The sequence below is a fragment of the Tetrao urogallus genome (assembly GCF_951394365.1).
Source record: "Tetrao urogallus genome assembly, chromosome: 1".
NCBI classification, from domain to species: Eukaryota; Metazoa; Chordata; class Aves; order Galliformes; family Phasianidae; genus Tetrao; species Tetrao urogallus.
In genome coordinates, this window is record NC_136813.1 from 62,217,434 (window position 1) to 62,234,173 (window position 16,740).

Consider the following 16,740-nt stretch of genomic DNA (forward strand, 5'->3'; position numbering starts at 1 on the left):
AAAAATCTGATGTGAGGGCTGATAGAGATTTTGTGAAGTTCAGCAAAACTGAAAGTGAGGTCTGGCAGAGTGGCACCATGCAAAGGAGAGGCCTGGGCTGGCTGGCTAGAGAGAAACTGGGCAGCAGAAGCATGGAGCTTGTGGTGGACACCAGGCTGAGCCCATTGGTCAGCAGTGCCCTGTTACAGTGGAGAAGGCCACCAGACTGTGGGTTTGAGTGTAACCAGCAGGCCATGAGACTTTATTGCTTTCTTTTTATTCAGTGCTTCTGAGTGTGATCTTGAATGCAGTGTCCAGTTTTGACTCTGCCTCACCAAACAAGAAAACAGTGACAACCTTTAGAAAGTGCCCTGGAGCACCACAACATGACTGTAGGTTGAAGTACGTGCCTTATGAGGTGAGGCTGAGGTCAGCAAGAATACTTAGAAATTACTAACAACAATGGTTTCAATGTAACAACTCTTCTCTGGCATACAAATAAATGATAATATGAATGAAATCTTGAGTAAGACCTTTCCTCCTGGAAGGTATAAAACATTTTGATGCAACAGCTAGAGCTAGCCCAGGAAGCAGGCTGCTGCTTGTTTTGAATGCTGTTTGGGAGGCAGTTCTTAATCTCTTCTCGTTTGTCACCTCCTGTGGATCTACACTGCAGAACGCTCCTGCGTTCACATCCGCATGTGTGCTTGGGGGCTGTGAGCCTGGCAGTCCAGGAATGGAGGCTGCCCAAAGCAAGGACAGAAGCGAATGCGACAAGGAGAGCAGTTACTTGCTCAATGCTGAAGCACTGAGATCAGACTTTCATCAGTCGGGAATGGCAGGCCTTGATTTTGGAAAGGTATGTACAATTTTTGGGATGTTGTAAGTTTCTCTTAAAACAAACAAACAAACAAAACCAAACAGGTAATTCAAAATGCAGACAGGTAATTTTAGTGTAATAAAATTCTGTATTGCCTAGAGAAGCTACATGTGTGCTAAGTATAAAATAGTTATTTTTTTATTTGCATGTTTGTTTTTTTTTCTTCTTCCTCCCCCATTCCTTTCTGATGAATATTTATAATGTTTTTCCCTATCTTTAGTTGTTCTCCCTTATGTGGTGATTCACATATGCAAAATGGGCGTAGTTTAACTCCTTAGAGCACGCTTCCCATATCCTTTGGTAACAGAAATATCTTGCAGAATTTCTAAGTTATAGAATGTTTCTTGTTTTACAAGTTCTCACATGCACATGATTTGTTCTTTTAAAGAGACCTTCTTGTTTGCAGTCTAGGGAGCAAATCAAAGAGAGTCTATGGGATGACCATTTTGTGGAGTATGGGAGAACCGTGTGCATGTTTCGCACAGAGAAGATCAGAAAACTTGTTGCTATGGGAATCCCTGAATCCTTAAGAGGCAAACTATGGCTGCTCTTTTCAGGTGAGCACTTATAGACATGTTGGCTGTAGTCATGTCTGATTCTGTGCATAGCAAAACGTTTAGGTACAAAATTTCCCAAGGGCAATTAAATGTCTTAGGCATGGAGTTTATGTGCTTCTAGAGGACAAATGATCAAATAATAACAGCAAGTAAGTAATTAGGTGGGTGGTAAGAATTTTATCTCGGCATGATGGCACAATGTGCAGAAAAAAATGAAATAACATCTGCTTCATCCGTGTAATTTAAAATTAACGTCATGTTTTCATAGAGTAATGCTCTCCTTCAAGGAACAATTTGATTTTAGCATAAATATTGATTTAACCCTACTCAAATCAAATTACTGCAAAATAATGACATCTTCAAGTCAGCAGTGCTGCTTTTGCTCCAAGCTGAAAGTTGGCAGGAATAATAGAAACTAAGGATGGAAAAAAACAACTTGTTTCATCCACAGATCTGGCAGAGCCAGAAAGTTCCTGCGGGGTGATCTCAAATGCGGTCCTTAATCCAACATACAACATGCTCAAACGTTTGTAAAGTGTACAACTTCTGTAATCCACTTGTCTCTTCCTCCCTTCTGGCTGCTTCCAGACGCTGTGACAGATCTCGCCTCTCATCCTGGTTACTACGTACATTTAGTGGAGGCCTCCATGGGCAAGTGTTGTATAGTGACAGAGGAGATTGAGCGTGACCTCCACCGCTCGCTGCCTGAGCACCCAGCCTTCCAGAGCGAGACGGGGATAGCGGCTCTCAGGAGGGTGCTGACTGCGTATGCGCACAGAAACCCCAAAATAGGATACTGCCAGGTGAAAAGCTCCTAGAGGGCTAATGCTGCTTTTCTTTCCTTCTTTCTTTCTTTCTTTTTTTTTCCCCTTTTTCTTCTTTCTCACTTTTATCGTTGTACTGGGAATAATTTAAACTCTGTTTTTTGATGAATAATGTCTTCAGTTACGGAAAATGCATAACTTTGGGCATTAACTGTGAATTACTCTGGAAAACAAGCATGCTCTGCTTTACCAAAAGCATTCCCTCGGCATTCTGCAAACTGCAATTAGAGTTAGAGGAGGGGAAAAAAAAATAAATTGATGCTTTTGTTTGTTTGAGGGTGAGTTTCTTGCACAATACTTGGAGACAGTGCAAAGGGAGCTGGCCTACACAGATGAGATTTGCATAGTGCACTTGGGCAGAGGTTTAGTGAAGCTCTGCTCTTTTTTCCAAAACTGATGATGTTGATGATGAAGTTCCTTACCCACTGTCTCCTAAATTAATATCTTTGCCTTCTGTGCAGCTCTCTGAATTCTAGCTAACGTCGTAACAGTTCCACATTCCCTCTCTTCTTTTGAAATACAAATACAGGGAGGGGGGGAAAAGCAGGCCTAAAACATCTTGCACTGTCAGCTACATGCTTTGCATCAGGGCAAATCCAGAATTGTGCCTTTCTCAGTGGTTTCCTATTGCTCTTAGGAAAACCAGCATATATAAGCTTGAAAAACTCGTTATGCCTTTTTCTTGGGTTGCAATTATGTATTCACTGACTGTTACCTTTCCTTGGCTGTTTTTGTCAGCCATGTAGATCAAGTTAGGCTACTTTTATTTTAAAATATCCACAACTTAGCTTTTGCCAGTAGGTTTTGCTGTCGCTAATAAATCTTGATTTTCTTTTTCCCCTTGTAAGTCTATGAATATTTTGACCTCCGTGTTATTGTTATATGCCAAAGAGGAAGAAGCCTTTTGGCTGTTGGTTGCTGTGTGTGAACGAATGCTCCCAGATTACTTCAACCACCGAGTGATAGGTGAGCTGATGTCTCTTCCACTCTTCTTGCTAACTGGGAAGGGTCAGCTGGATGGCACTGGAAGAACTAAGCGCAGTTCTGCTGAGACGCAGAACCCATGAGTGAGGTGATCCATATGTTTGTGTACTGTGGAAAGACAGCAGTGGTGGCTGCTTAAGTTCCAGTGTTATTTTTTGGTTCACAGAGTTTGAGCTGCTAGAGCCATAACCATAGAGACTGCTTTTTACAGTTTGTCATTTTTTTTTCTCCTGTTGGTCAGAAGATAGTAGAACTTTTGCCTGTTAGATAAAAATAGAAGAGCTTGTGTGTCTTGGTTAGCAGTGCTAGAGATTCTAGCTGTTTCAGGTCAGTTTAGGGAAGATGTGCAGGCTGTTTTTGAGCTGATGTGTCTGCCTAGCTGCTAGGGTAATTTTAGACATGCATCTAAAATGACCCTTTGTAACGAGTGCTGGTACAAAACCGGATAGCTGAAATGAGGTGCAGCAATAAGAAATAACACCAGCCCCTCTGGAGCACATGCTTTGTATTGCACGTGGCACGTCTTTGCTTTTTGCAATGCAGCTGTTTTAGAGACTGTTGTGAAAATAATCATGTAAATGGCTAATGCCTGCCTCATGCATAGGAGCTGAGCTGCTTAAAGAGTAATTGCACGCAGACATGCAAGAAAAAGTATTTGTTCTTTGCAGTCTGTTGACTTCCTCCTCTTACAGAAATATCTGATAGCTTTTTCCTCTTCAGTGCTAATCTTACTCTTTTAGTAAGTGTCTGCCATTACACTGTTGCTGTAGCAAAGGGAGGGATCTAGTCACTTGTGAGGAGGTGGAGATAGGAGGAAGGGCCTGGCAGTATGGCTCTGGAGCACAGAGTTTGTGTCAGCAGTCTGGTGCTTCCTAAGGAGCAGGATAAGATGTCTGGGGAGATTTCTAATCATTTTCTTTCAGGGTGGGATTGTAATACCTCCTGATGCTGTGCAGCTGCACAGTCACTGAACTGGCAGGTGAGGCAAATTAAAACAGAATTATAGTCAGCTAGATGCTTAGAATGTTTTGTGGTGTTTCCAGTGTCATTGGTATTTTCAGCTAGTGGATTTGGCACTGTAATTCTCCACACTTGTTTGAACTTCAGTTCTTGTCTCCAGGCCTAACTTTATAAACTGCCATCCTGATGACTTACTCCCATGTACATGCATCTCTTTTTGTTATTTGGAAAAAGAATAAACTACACAGCATGTCTATTTGTCCTTCTGCATTCCTAGATATCATCAGCCTAGGGCCTGTCTTAATGTCGGTGGTTGCTGGCTAATGGTCTGTAAAGAATTCCTCACACACAAATAAACTTGAATGTTCCCATACAGCTGGTCATATCACTACCCTTGCATTGTACTTGGAGTTTGTATCTTGCCTGTCGCTAACACTGCAGCTGGAGCAGCTCTCCTACAAGGAAAGATTGAGGGAGTTGGGCTCCTTCAGCTTAGAGAGAGGCCTCTGGGGAGACCTAACTGCAGCCTTCTAGTACTTGAAGGATGCTTATAAGCAGGAAGGAGACTTTTTATGTAGGCAGATAGTGATAGGACAAAATAAATGAGGAGAGGTTTAGATTAGATGTTAGAGAAGATTTTACAAGAGGGTGGTGAGGTACTGGCACAGCTGTCTGGAGAAGCTGTGGTGTTCCATCCACCCCTGGAGGCACTCAAAGCCAGATTGGATGGAGACCTGGGCAACCTGAGCTGGTGGGGGGCAGCCCTGCCCATGACAGGGTTGGAACTGCATGATCATTAAGGTTCCTTCCACCCCGAGCCATTCTGTGATTGTGTGATACTATGGTGTCAGGTTAGAAACAAGTTGTGCTTGAGTCAAGAATGAATACAGGAGTAATGCATTTCCAATTCTCGTGTTACCATGGCTCTTCCATCCCCTCCCTAAATGTATTGACCAATTTACTACACTGTATCTGTTAGATTGTCATCACCTTGCTATTATCATTTTTCAGACTGTGAAAACCCCACTTCATTTCTATGAATTGCCTTTTCAGTCCTGGAGAAGTCATTTGGATCATCCTTTTTTTTTAAATGGACACCCTAGTATTTTCCTACCTCACTATGATTTCATGATGCCAAAACCCCAGAAATTCAATTGCTTTGTTATCGTGGTTTCTGGGATCCTAATAGGCATAAAAATATCTTTGAATATACCTACTTAACTTTCATCTACAATGTCAACATTTGCTCACAATATAATATTCTGCAAATGATCTGGTCAGCATTGTACATTTCTTTTAAACTTTAGCTTTTGCCAGGCGCTCCTGTACTGCCTTTGAGTCTGAAAGGATCTTTGAATGTGTCCACCTACCTGTCTCTAGTTTTCTTCAAATACCCCTAAAACTTTCTGTACCTTTTTTGATCCGTAAACTATTAAAGCTATTAAATTCTTTATTAAAAACAAAATAAAAGCACTTAAAAAAGACGAATGCTGCAGAATAACCCCAGTCTGCTTTCTTTTCTGTTTTCTTTTCCCTTATCATCTGACATGAAAAAACTGTCCCTTCAAAGCAGTCACAGTGCTTGGTATTTCTCAGAAGCTCTTTGGATGCTCCTGGGTACTTATTTTCAATTTTGGATATTGTAATGTTTGTTCAGAGAGCAGCAGAAGCTTTTTGTGGCTTAATGCGAAAGCAGAGAATTATCATGCCTGGTTTTTTGGTTTTTTTTTTATGATTTGGATGTAAAAACAGAAGATAACACAATTTTCCAGCTCAAAAAAAAGAAACGGGGCCTAAATCTGCTCCTTCTGGAAGGCCTGGTTTGGATGGACAGGAAAGATTGTATACAGACATTGCAGAAATCTTCTCTTTAAAAAAATAAATATATATCTTTGCATTTACCTGTGTACCTATAAATATTTGTGTACATATGTGTATACGTATGTATTCATATATGTGTAAATCTCTTCTTCATGCTTAATGAATGTGGTCATCTATATTTTGTTACCTGGAGTGAAAGCTCTGCTGCCTGTTTGCTTGAGTACATATGCTGTAGAGGAATCTGTACTGTTTCATTTTCATTACATAGACCCCAAGTTGAACGGTAAAATGCTTTAAGATTGCTTTTCCTGTCACTTATGTGCTGTTTTAGCCAAAAACAACAGCTGCTACTATTACTGTTTTACTGCACCTTAAAGGCACTTAGCAGAACCATCATGGTCTTGCAGAATGTTGCACAGTGAGGATCACTGGCGTAAGGGTTGGGGCTGAGATCACAGCAGGAAGATAATGGGGATTTCATTGTAGCCATATGCATATCTTGTCAGTGCAGTTAAAAAACAATCGTTGGCTTTAAGGAATATTTTTCCTGTGTCAATCCTGGCTAATGCTGCTTCCTTGCACTTGCAGGTGCTCAGGTAGACCAGTCGGTGTTTGAAGAGCTTATAAAAGAGCAGCTTCCAGAACTGGCCGAACATATGAAGGATCTGACAACCTTAGCTTCCATTTCTCTTTCGTGGTTCCTCACCCTTTTTCTTAGCATTATGCCTCTAGAAAGTGCTGTGAATGTCGTAGACTGCTTTTTCTATGATGGGATCAAAGCCATCTTCCAGCTAGGCTTAGCCATACTTGAAGCCAATGCGGTGGACTTGTGTAACAGCAAAGATGATGGGCAGGCCCTGATGATTCTGAGCAGGTACCGTCACGCGTCTGGTTGCAGGAACATTGCTTCCCTCGCAAATCTTTCTGCAGTCAAAGGAATTTGGGTGCTGTTGTCATGACAACTGTAGGCACCCTCTGTGTTAACGTGCTGCTGCTGCTGCTTTCCCGGTGCCTATCTCAAACAATGGGCTTTGTAAATTTGACAAATGTATGTCCTGTGACACTTCCTGGCGGTGCCGAGACATGCACACACTGTGTCAGTGTGCAGTATATACTGCTGCTCGTTGTGTCTTCCCTGGAGTGACGAGCTTCCCGCTCCCGACCTCGAGGAGACAGAAGTTTTCTTCCTTGGGCAGCGTTTAGTCATTTGGCGGGCTTGTTTTTTCCTAGGATGAGTAATACTGAAGGCATTTCTGAAAAACACAGCAGCCTAAAAAAAAAAAATTTAAGTCTGAGCCATAAGACTTGTTATTTATATTGAAAAAAATGTAGTACAGAGTAATCTGTGTTGCTTGTACTTGTTCCCTCTAGGTTTTTAGAGCACGTAAAAAATGAGGAGAGCCCTCTTCCACCTATTGGTAATCACCATGCATTTTTCAGCGATGATCAAGAAGCCACTCCAGTGACTGAAATAGCTAATCTCATTCATGATTCTTACGAGGTAAAATCCAGCTTGCTGTCTTCTGATCAGATAAGTTACAATTTTGTAAAAGAAAAAGCTTTAAATTCAACATAGTTGTTTCAACAGTTAATACACATTTTTAAAGATCTTTGAAGAAGGGCTCAAATGCAAAATACTAGGTGCAGAATAAATACATGAACTGAGAGGTCAGTTAGAGATTGAATACATTTAAACTGTGCGTTCTTGGGGGAGTCACGACACTTTAAAAGTTGTATTTCCCATCTATTGGAAATACAATCCACTGGAATTATCAGTATAGTGAAATATACAAAACAATAACTTCTGTTCCTCCTTTTAAGAAATTTGGAGACCACTCTGTGGAACAGATAGAGCATATGCGTTACAAACACAGAATCCGTGTTCTGCAAAGCCATGAAGACACAACCAAGCAAAATGTGGTGAGTAGAATGTTGTTTAGGCTGAGATTTAACACCTCCCCTCCTCCCCAATGTTCTGTGGCAACCAGCTTTCAGTCTTCTTAAGGTGCAAGATTATGAAAAAAGGGGGAATCATTATTGACTCTGGGAAAAAGCTCTTTTCTGGGATGCTTGATGTTTTTATTTTGCAGCCACATGCATTATTTTCTAGGGTGGCTATAACATTAAGAACAACTGCAGGACAGTCCAGCCTAATGCTTTGTGTATGGCAGTGGCCCTGGGCAGATGCCTGGGGAAGAGCAAGAACAGAGCTCGTGATGTGATGCTTCCCCGGCCTCCTGTGACCTGCTGCTTAGGGACTTCCTGTCTTTGTTTCTAATAGCCCTTAGGGGATTTCTTTTCTCACAGATTTGTCCAACCAGGGAACCTAGAGAAGAGGGGGGGGAAATTGCAAAGATTTTTTTCAGTGCTCCAGTTTGTACCTGTACCACATAAGAACAGTCACTGGGAGGGTTCATGTGCTTGCTTGTTCGTGCCAGTGATGACAGTAGCAAGCATTACGACTAACATGTATTCTCTTTAAGCTTCGAGTTGTCATCCCAGATGTTTCGATTCTTCCTGAAGATTTAGAGGAATTGTATGACCTGTTCAAGGTTGGTATACATAAAAAGTAGTGGATTAAGCTATTTGAGGCACCTGGCTGTAACCTCTCGCCATTGCTTAGCACAGCCATCTTGCACTTCATGTCTGGGATGCCTTGGAGAGGTGCTCTGTGTTACCTGGAGGAGATCTTAGCTGGAACTTGTCATTTTGTCCTTTGTGTGGTTGTCCAGTTGCAAAAGAGTAATGCTAATGTACTGATAATTCAATGGAGAACTACTGAGAACATTTTTTCTAACTTTCTGCTTGGTAATGGTCCATGAAAAATTAGGTCCCTGTAATTTTCATATGCAGACTAGACTTATTATGTAGTTCTGCTCACTGGAGATCTGTAATACTTTTAAGTCCTGCTCTCTTAATGCTCTTGAAAGGCACTCTCAATTGTCCGTGGAGTAGGAGGAAACCCAGAAACTTACTTCTTTCCTATTAGTTCCCAATTGTCTTTTTCTTCTTCAGTTCCTTAACGTCAGGATGATATTTAAAAGAGCTGTTATAAAAGATATTTGAAGATGGAAACATTTAAGATTACACAGATATGCATGATTTAGAGCTCCACACATGTAATGGACATTTAATGTATATTTCTTTTGATCTGTTGCTCATCCATAAATGTTAGGCACTGAGAACATTCTTGTGGTATGTATGTACCCAGTGTTAAGTATCTTTGTGGCTAAGAGCAGTTGTATTCTTGTTCCATTGGTTGTGGTAAGATGATGCTGCTGTAGTGTGATGCATTCTGTAGTGCTTTCCTCCTGTTCCTTACTGCTGTTTTTTATCCTTGACTCTTAGTTGCACTCCTTCTCTTTTCTCACTTGGTTTCCTTGTGGTTCCTTTTTTTGTTACCTCCTTTGCTCCCTCAGGACAGCTTTTTTTGTTGGGACTCTTTGTTGTGCATCAACCTGACTGGCCCTAAGAGAAGAATAATGGGAACAGCATCCAAACTGAGAGGTCTGGGAGAGGATTATGAGCGGGTCAAGCATGTTTGACACCTTGAATTTTCTCCACTCTCCTGTACCTTTAGATGGATGTCCTGAGCCAGATACAGCCAATAGAGAGTGTCAGCAGCTCTTCCTCCAAGAGTCCGTCCAGTTTCTTTTCAAATTTATTAATTATTTATTGGCGATAATAAGAGCACTTGGATGCTCTGATTAAAGATTCATACTTAGCTTTTTCTCACATGAATAGTCTCGGTATCATTATAACACTGCGCACAAAGAGAATTTTGAGCATTTCCAACACACTTTGATGTGCATGCCTTTTTCTGCCAGTCGTGCTCCCTTTGATATTGCAGACTGCAATTCCCCTTTCCTGCATTTGATTTTTCCTAGAGGGAACATCTAATAAGATGCTACTGGGACACGGCGGGGCCTGCCGCTGAGCGACACGACCCCAGCAGGCCATACGCCGAGCAGTACCGGATTGATGCCCAGCAGTTTACTAACCTCTACAAGCTCGTTTCACCCTGGACATGCGGGGAGCACACCAACATCCTCGCTGAGAGAACATTCCGCCTTCTAGATGACAATATGGACCACCTCATTGAGTTCAAGGGGCTTGCCAGCTGCCTAGGTATTGGCTTCTTACATGGGGTGGAAGGTGGACAGAGGTGGGGTGGCATGGGGTGAGACAGATGTCACGTAATTGGTGACCCTGCACCCAGGCAGATAGTGATAAAACAAGGGAGAATGGCTTTTAAACTAAGAGAGGGGAGATCTAGGTTAGGTATTAGGAGGAAGTTCTTTACTCAGAAGGCTGTGAAGTGCTGGCACAGCTGCACAGAGAAGCTGTGGTACCCTGAGGCCCTGGGCAGCCTGAGCTGGTGGGGGGCAGCTGTGCCCACAGCAGGGGTTTGGGCTGGGTAGGATTTGATGTCCCTTCGAATCCAAACCATTATATGATTCTTTGAAGATGTGAGCAAGTATTTTTCTTATATGTGTAATTCACTTAACCAGTGACCTTTACTAATATTCATTGTTCTATTCACAGTAAGTAGGTTAGATTTAAAAGACGCCTGAGGTCATCATTCAATATTGGATTAAAATATGTGTTAGTAATTTTGTTGAAAGTATTTCATGAATCAAAATCATACCTGGGTCTGTGTGGAAGGTTAGGAAATCTTCTCTGCCAGATTGCTGTACTCAGTATACCTTTGAAATTGCAGTACATTATCTGTAATTGCTTCTTCAATATTTATCTTAATCTCATTTAAGATTATCTGAGTTTGCTGCTGCTGACAGTAAGCAGAACAAAAAAAAATTTACCATCTGAGACTGAGGGTACTGAGAGCAGAGGGGACTGAGAGCAGAGCTTGAGGCCACAGCTGAGATGAGGCTGTTCATCCTGAAATCTGTCTGAAGAACAGTAGTACATCTCAGCTGTTGCCTGACCTAAAATAACAAAAATGCTTCAACAGTCAAAGCCTCAAGAAATTAAGTAAATCCATATTTTTGTCACTTAAGCTTTCTAGAATTTTTTTATGTGAACCAAATCAACCATACTACTATGTGATTTCAATTCTTACATTCTTTAAACTGAAATACTGCTTCCACAGTATTTCAGTGCTTTTGAAAGTTTAGAAGCAGTCTTCATTAGCAAGGGCTCCAGCTGCGCCACCCAAGCTGCAGAAAGCAAAGGTAAGAACTGGGAGAAGGAAGATCTGCGCACTCTAAGTGAAGATCAGGTTTGACACTGCCTAAAGAACCTGAACGTGGACAAGTCCATGGGGTCCAACAAGATCCATCCACAGGTTCTGAGGGAACTGGTGGAGGAAGTTGCCAAGCCGCTGTCTGTATCTGAAAGGTCACGGCAGTCTGGTGAAGTTCCCCGATTGGAAAAGGGGAACTATAACCCCCATTTTCAAGAACAGAAAAAAAAAGAAGATCCAGGGAACCACAGGCCAGTCAAGCTAACCTCTGTGCCTGGCAAGATCATGGAGCAGATCCTCCTGAAGGCTCTTCTAAGGCACATGGAAAACAAAGATGAGGTGATTGGTGGTAACCAACATGGCTTCACCAAGGGCAAGTCATGCCTGATGAAACTTGTTCACTTTTTATGGTGGAGTTACAGTGTCAGTGGATAAAGGAAGAGCAGCTGATGTCAAACTACCTGGACTTGTGCAAAGCATTTGACACTGTCCTGCACAGCATCCTGGCTGCCAAACTGGGGAAAAATGGATTTGATGGAGTACTCCCTGGATAAGGATTTGGCAGGATGGTCACACTCAGAGAGCTGTGGTCAATATCTTAATGTCCAAGTGGAGACTGGTGAGGAGTGACGTTCCTCAGGGATTGGTGCTGGGACCAGTGCTATTTATCCTTTTTGTAGGTGACTGAGAGTGGGATTGAGTGCACCCTCAGCAAGTTTGCAGATGACGCCAAGCTGAGCAGTGTTGTTGACATGCCAGAAGGAAGAGATGCCATCCAGAGGGACTTGGACAGGCTTGAGAGGTGGGCCCACGCCAACCTTACGAAGTTCAGCAAGGCCAAGTGCAAGGTCCTGCACCTCTGTGGGGCAATCCCAAGCACAAATACAGGTTAGGTTGAGAGTGGCTTGAGAGCAGCCCTGAGGAGAAGGATTTGGGGGTGTCAGTTGATGAAAGATTTAACGTTAAACAGCAGTGTGTGCTTGCATCTCAGAAGGCCAACCATATCCTAGGATGCATTGAGAAAAGTGTGACCAGCAGACCAAGGGAGGTGATTCAACCTCTCTACTCTGCTCTTGTGAAACCCCCACCTGGAATACTGCATCCGGTTTTGGAACCCCTACATAAGGAGGACGTGGAGCTGTTGGAGAAGGTCCAGTAGAGGGCCATGAAGATGATCACAGGGCTGGAGCATCTCCTCTAAGGGAACAAGCTGGGAGAGCTGGGGTTCTTCAGCCTGGAGAAGAGAGCTTCAGGAGGACCTTGACGTGGCCTTCTAGTACCTGAAGAGGGCCTACAGGAATGCTGGGGGAGGGCTTTTTAGAAGGGCACGTAGTGACAGGATGAGGGGAAATGGCTTTAAACTGGAAGAGGTTAGATTTATTCTGGATATTAGGAAGAAATTCTTTTCTGTGAGGGTGGTGAGACCACTGGAACAGGTTGGCCAGCAAGGCTGTGGATGCCCCCTCCATGGAGCATTCAAGGCCAGGCTGGATGGGGCTGTGAGCAACCTGGTCTAGAGGGAGGTGCCCCTGCCTATAGCAGGAGGGATGGAACTAGGTGATCTTAAAGGTTCATTCCAACCCAAACCATTCAAAGAATCTCATTTCTTCTAATCACTGAAAATATTAGCTATATTACAAGTAGATATCTTGTTGGGGCTTATTTTATAGAACAGTGATAAGGGCAAAAGGGAAGAAACATTAAAAACGTTATGGAACCCCAAGGAAGAGAATTTTCTGCCTCTCCCCTTTCTTGTTCCTGCTTATCTTGCAGCAACAAACAGCCTTCACTAGATTCCCTATCATTCTCCTTGATATTTTTAATTGATGATGAAGTTCCATAGGGTAGGTACTCCCATTCTATTTCACAACAACAAAGAGCACGACAGATGCCTGTCACCTGCTGTTCCTCATTAATAGGCACAACTTAAAATATTTCAAAGTAATATGCTTGTTTTCATACATCGTTCTTGCAAACAATTATCTTTTCTGCACTGAGATGGCTTTATTTTAAGCTGTGGGAGTAAATGCTCTAGTTCACTTCCTTGTTTTTCTTCACCCTCCCTCCCCCACTTCTTCTCACAGATGTCATGTATAATGGAGAAATGAATGAAAAGATCAAGTTCCTGTATAGGCTGCACATCCCACCTGGTAAGAAATTTGAAAGGATGTACCTCAGTTACCCTTAAAAAAATAAAATATATTAAAAAAAAAAAAAATCAGCAAACCACCCAATGAAAACTGTTGGGCTGCCTAATGAGCTGTCTTGCTTCCTTCAGCTGGGATTTGCGTTTGTAATTACGCTCACTCCAGTTAAAAGCTTTTTGGGTGGAATTTATGGATACAAAACGTTAAGGCTCACATCTGCTGTATCCGGAGATGTTTTGCTGCCAGTTCTATGGTTATTTCTAGATAAATACAAACTGGGATTACATTATTGAATGGCTGCACTCAGTTTGCAGTAGAAATGTCCTCATCACATCTTGATCCAGTTGTGATGAGGTGACAAAATTTTGCAATGGTTTCTCTGGTCGAAGTTTTTAATTCAGTGTGCCATTCCTATCAGACTTCCTACTCTTACTGCAGCTCCAGCTTTACTTACATTAACGTATTTTTACATTATGATTTAACGAAGTAACTGCTTAAAAATATATTTGTCCTGTTATTTAGCTTTCTTCAAGTATGTAGATTCTACAAACATAAATAACACTATGCAGCGTTAGAAGGATTAATGATACCTCTTTTGGACAGCTCTCACAGAAGATGAGAGAGACAGCCAGTCACCACTGAAGAATCCTTTGCTGTCAACTTCAAGACCATTAGTCATTGGGAAATCAAACGGTATGGAGGAAGTGGTTCTCTATTGTATGCGTGTGTGTCTGAGATAAGGACTTTCCGCATGTTACCCCCACTCCATTATCTTCACTCTCTGGGTTTTATTCTGAAATGTTGATTTACTGCAACAACTTGAAAACTAATTCTCCTTTTTGTGTCCGCTCCGTAAAAGGAGATGCAGTAGATTACCAAAAGCAATTGAAACAGATGTTGAAGGACCTAGCCAAAGAAAAGGATGCTAAAACTGAAAAAGAATTGCCAAAAATGAGCCAGGTATGTATGTTAGGGGCTGCGGTCTGTTTTTGAAGTAGAGAGCATTCACAAATCAACTGTCTAAATACAGCTGCTTAGCTCTTAGGGTAACTTAAGCCCAAGCCCAGATTCAGTCCTTTAGGTATCTAGGACTGGTTTATTCCGATGGAGGGAAAAGGCATCATGTCAAAAAACAATCAGCCACCTTTCCAAGCAGCTTCCTCTCCACAGACTCACTGGTAAATGTACAGTGTTAACAGGATGGAAAAAAAGCACTCTTCATAAACCCAAAGAATTCTTGAGAATGCATATTGCTGTTCTGTCTCTTCTGATCTCCTCCCCACAGAAGGGTAACCTTCTTGGTCCAGCAACAGTTGAGACTTGCCCTGTCTTAGCCTAATGCTGACCTGAACTGCATGAGGCAGCCAAAGGCTCTTCACCTTGTCATCTCTTTCCTAATGCCAGTATTGTGTATGTTTTTGATACTGGGGAACAGGGACCCTGTATTATTAAAATGTGTATGGACATACAAAGAGAAAGGAGAATCTGCCTAGAATCCCTTCTGCAATGGTACAGCTAAATAAAGTTTTTAATGGGTAGCCTTACATAATGGCCCTAGCCTTACATAAGCTTAGCAGGACTCACACCATCTGAGGGCAGCATTTGACTGAACTTCCTGAGGTCCCTTTCAACTTGAATTAACCTTTGATTGTGTGAAACTTCAGGTCTCATAGATAGAATAGCTCATGGCTTAAGAAGCATCTGTGAAGTGTGAGTGAGGGAAGGAGTTTGGTTTTTTTTTTTATAATTAGAAAAAAAACAACTGGTGAGAGCTGGGGAAGCAGTGCAAGGGAAGATATTTGCAGGTCTGTGAGTGGCTACTGTGGTTGTGAGTCACTCTAACAACCTGTGATTTTTCTGCCAGTAATGGACTGTATCTATCTCCACTTGTCCTTTGGTCATCTGTGAGGTCCTGTTCTAAGCAGGGAAGCAAAGTACTTTCCTGCTCTGTTCCCCTTTTGATTTCCAGTATATTTCCAGTGTTTCTTAGCTTGAGTGGAGGTTGAAATCCCCTTGCTTGCAGTTTTCTAAAGCTCATTTTTGACTTCCGCTTGCAAGTCTGCTTTTTGAGAGCAATGAGCAATGCTCTGCCTTCCCCTGACTCCTAGTTACCCATGGCATAGCTGTTCAGCACCTTACTTCTGGTTTTTCATCCTTTGCAGAGAGAATTCATTCAGTTCTGCAAAACCTTGTACAGCATGTTTCACGAAGATCCAGAGGAGAATGACTTATATCAAGCCATTGCCACTGTGACCACCCTGTTACTTCAGATTGGAGAAGTAGGACAAAGGAGCATCAGCCTGGGGAGCGGATCGGATGAATTCAGTGAGGACCTGCAGGCCCAGGCCTCTGCTTCAGACCATGATGCTGTTTTTAGTGACGCTGTGAAGACCCTTCACAGAGACTCTCAGTCTTCACCTGTGACCGAAGGGGACTGGACTGTCTCTTTTGAACATATTTTAGCATCCCTCTTAACGGAACAGTCCTTAGTTAATTTCTTTGAAAAACCCCTAGAGCTAAAACCAAAACTTGAGAACGCAAAGTTGAATCAGTATAGTCTCAAAACAAATGGAATGAGCTGCCAGTCACGGAGCGAACATACAAAACTAAACACACAGTAGCAACAAACCTATCAAAAAGAACATGCACTGAAATTATGCCAAAGCACATACTGTACAAGGCTTTCAGTCAGCAGTGGACTTCTGATAAACAGTGTGTTAGTCTGTGGTTTTCAGTTGAAGAGTTTTAAAGCTAAAGGGTGTGTAAGTAAGTCATTTTGTGCCATCCACTGGATGTTAAAAGGAAACATCTGTCTACAGCGTGAAGACAGTGAAGTCCTCTTCCATACTGGGAGAGCAGAGGCTGGCTCCTGTTGTCCCTTTTCTTTTTTTTTAAAGGAAAAAAAAAACAACACAAAAAACAGGGAAACTATTCAGCTACTGTCTGCAGTTTGTTTAGGTTGCCTTTTTTGCACTAATAACTGAAAACTGTTTCAATGCTGGTAATTGAAACTATTTTAATATATTTGATTGTATTCCGATTTGTATGTCTTGCTGAAAAGTTAAGTGTACATGGACTGTGCTTTTGATGTTGGTCTCTGAAAGTATGCACTTTTCAATAAACCCTTTTTGTACTAGACTTGCACTAACAATTTCTGGATTGATGGGAGCTAAGTGCCATTAGTTTCCTACTTCAAATTCCCTGAGGTAGTGTGTTCCCATTTAATAGCCTGGCCAGAGCCCCGCATCTCAGTGCAGTATGCAGACAGAAGCCTTCTGACTCAAAGCACACCAAAGGAAGAACAGCTGCAGACTCTAGGAGAGATTACATACACAAAGTACTGTTACAATACCTGGGTCGTGGCTCTTTATACCTACAGGAAAAA

At 42.2% G+C, this 16,740-nt stretch overlaps 1 protein-coding gene across 1 annotated transcript in view; it reads left to right on the forward strand.

Moving 5' to 3' along the window:
- The window catches only part of TBC1D8 (TBC1 domain family member 8), a gene marked incomplete at its 5' end in the record, with an annotated part of 47,253 nt that extends 31,243 nt beyond the window's left edge, over nt 1-16,010 (forward strand). Inside the window, 13 exons of the mRNA XM_079549728.1 lie at nt 656-838; nt 1,266-1,416; nt 2,005-2,219; nt 3,089-3,206; nt 6,594-6,879; nt 7,377-7,506; nt 7,827-7,925; nt 8,489-8,557; nt 9,893-10,133; nt 13,293-13,358; nt 13,959-14,048; nt 14,215-14,315; nt 15,518-16,010. Of these exons, the coding sequence (XP_079405854.1) occupies nt 656-838; nt 1,266-1,416; nt 2,005-2,219; nt 3,089-3,206; nt 6,594-6,879; nt 7,377-7,506; nt 7,827-7,925; nt 8,489-8,557; nt 9,893-10,133; nt 13,293-13,358; nt 13,959-14,048; nt 14,215-14,315; nt 15,518-15,976 (2,208 nt within the window). The 3' untranslated portion in view covers nt 15,977-16,010. The remainder of the gene's footprint in view (nt 1-655; nt 839-1,265; nt 1,417-2,004; nt 2,220-3,088; nt 3,207-6,593; nt 6,880-7,376; nt 7,507-7,826; nt 7,926-8,488; nt 8,558-9,892; nt 10,134-13,292; nt 13,359-13,958; nt 14,049-14,214; nt 14,316-15,517) is intronic.
- Nucleotides 16,011-16,740: the final 730 nt, after the last annotated feature.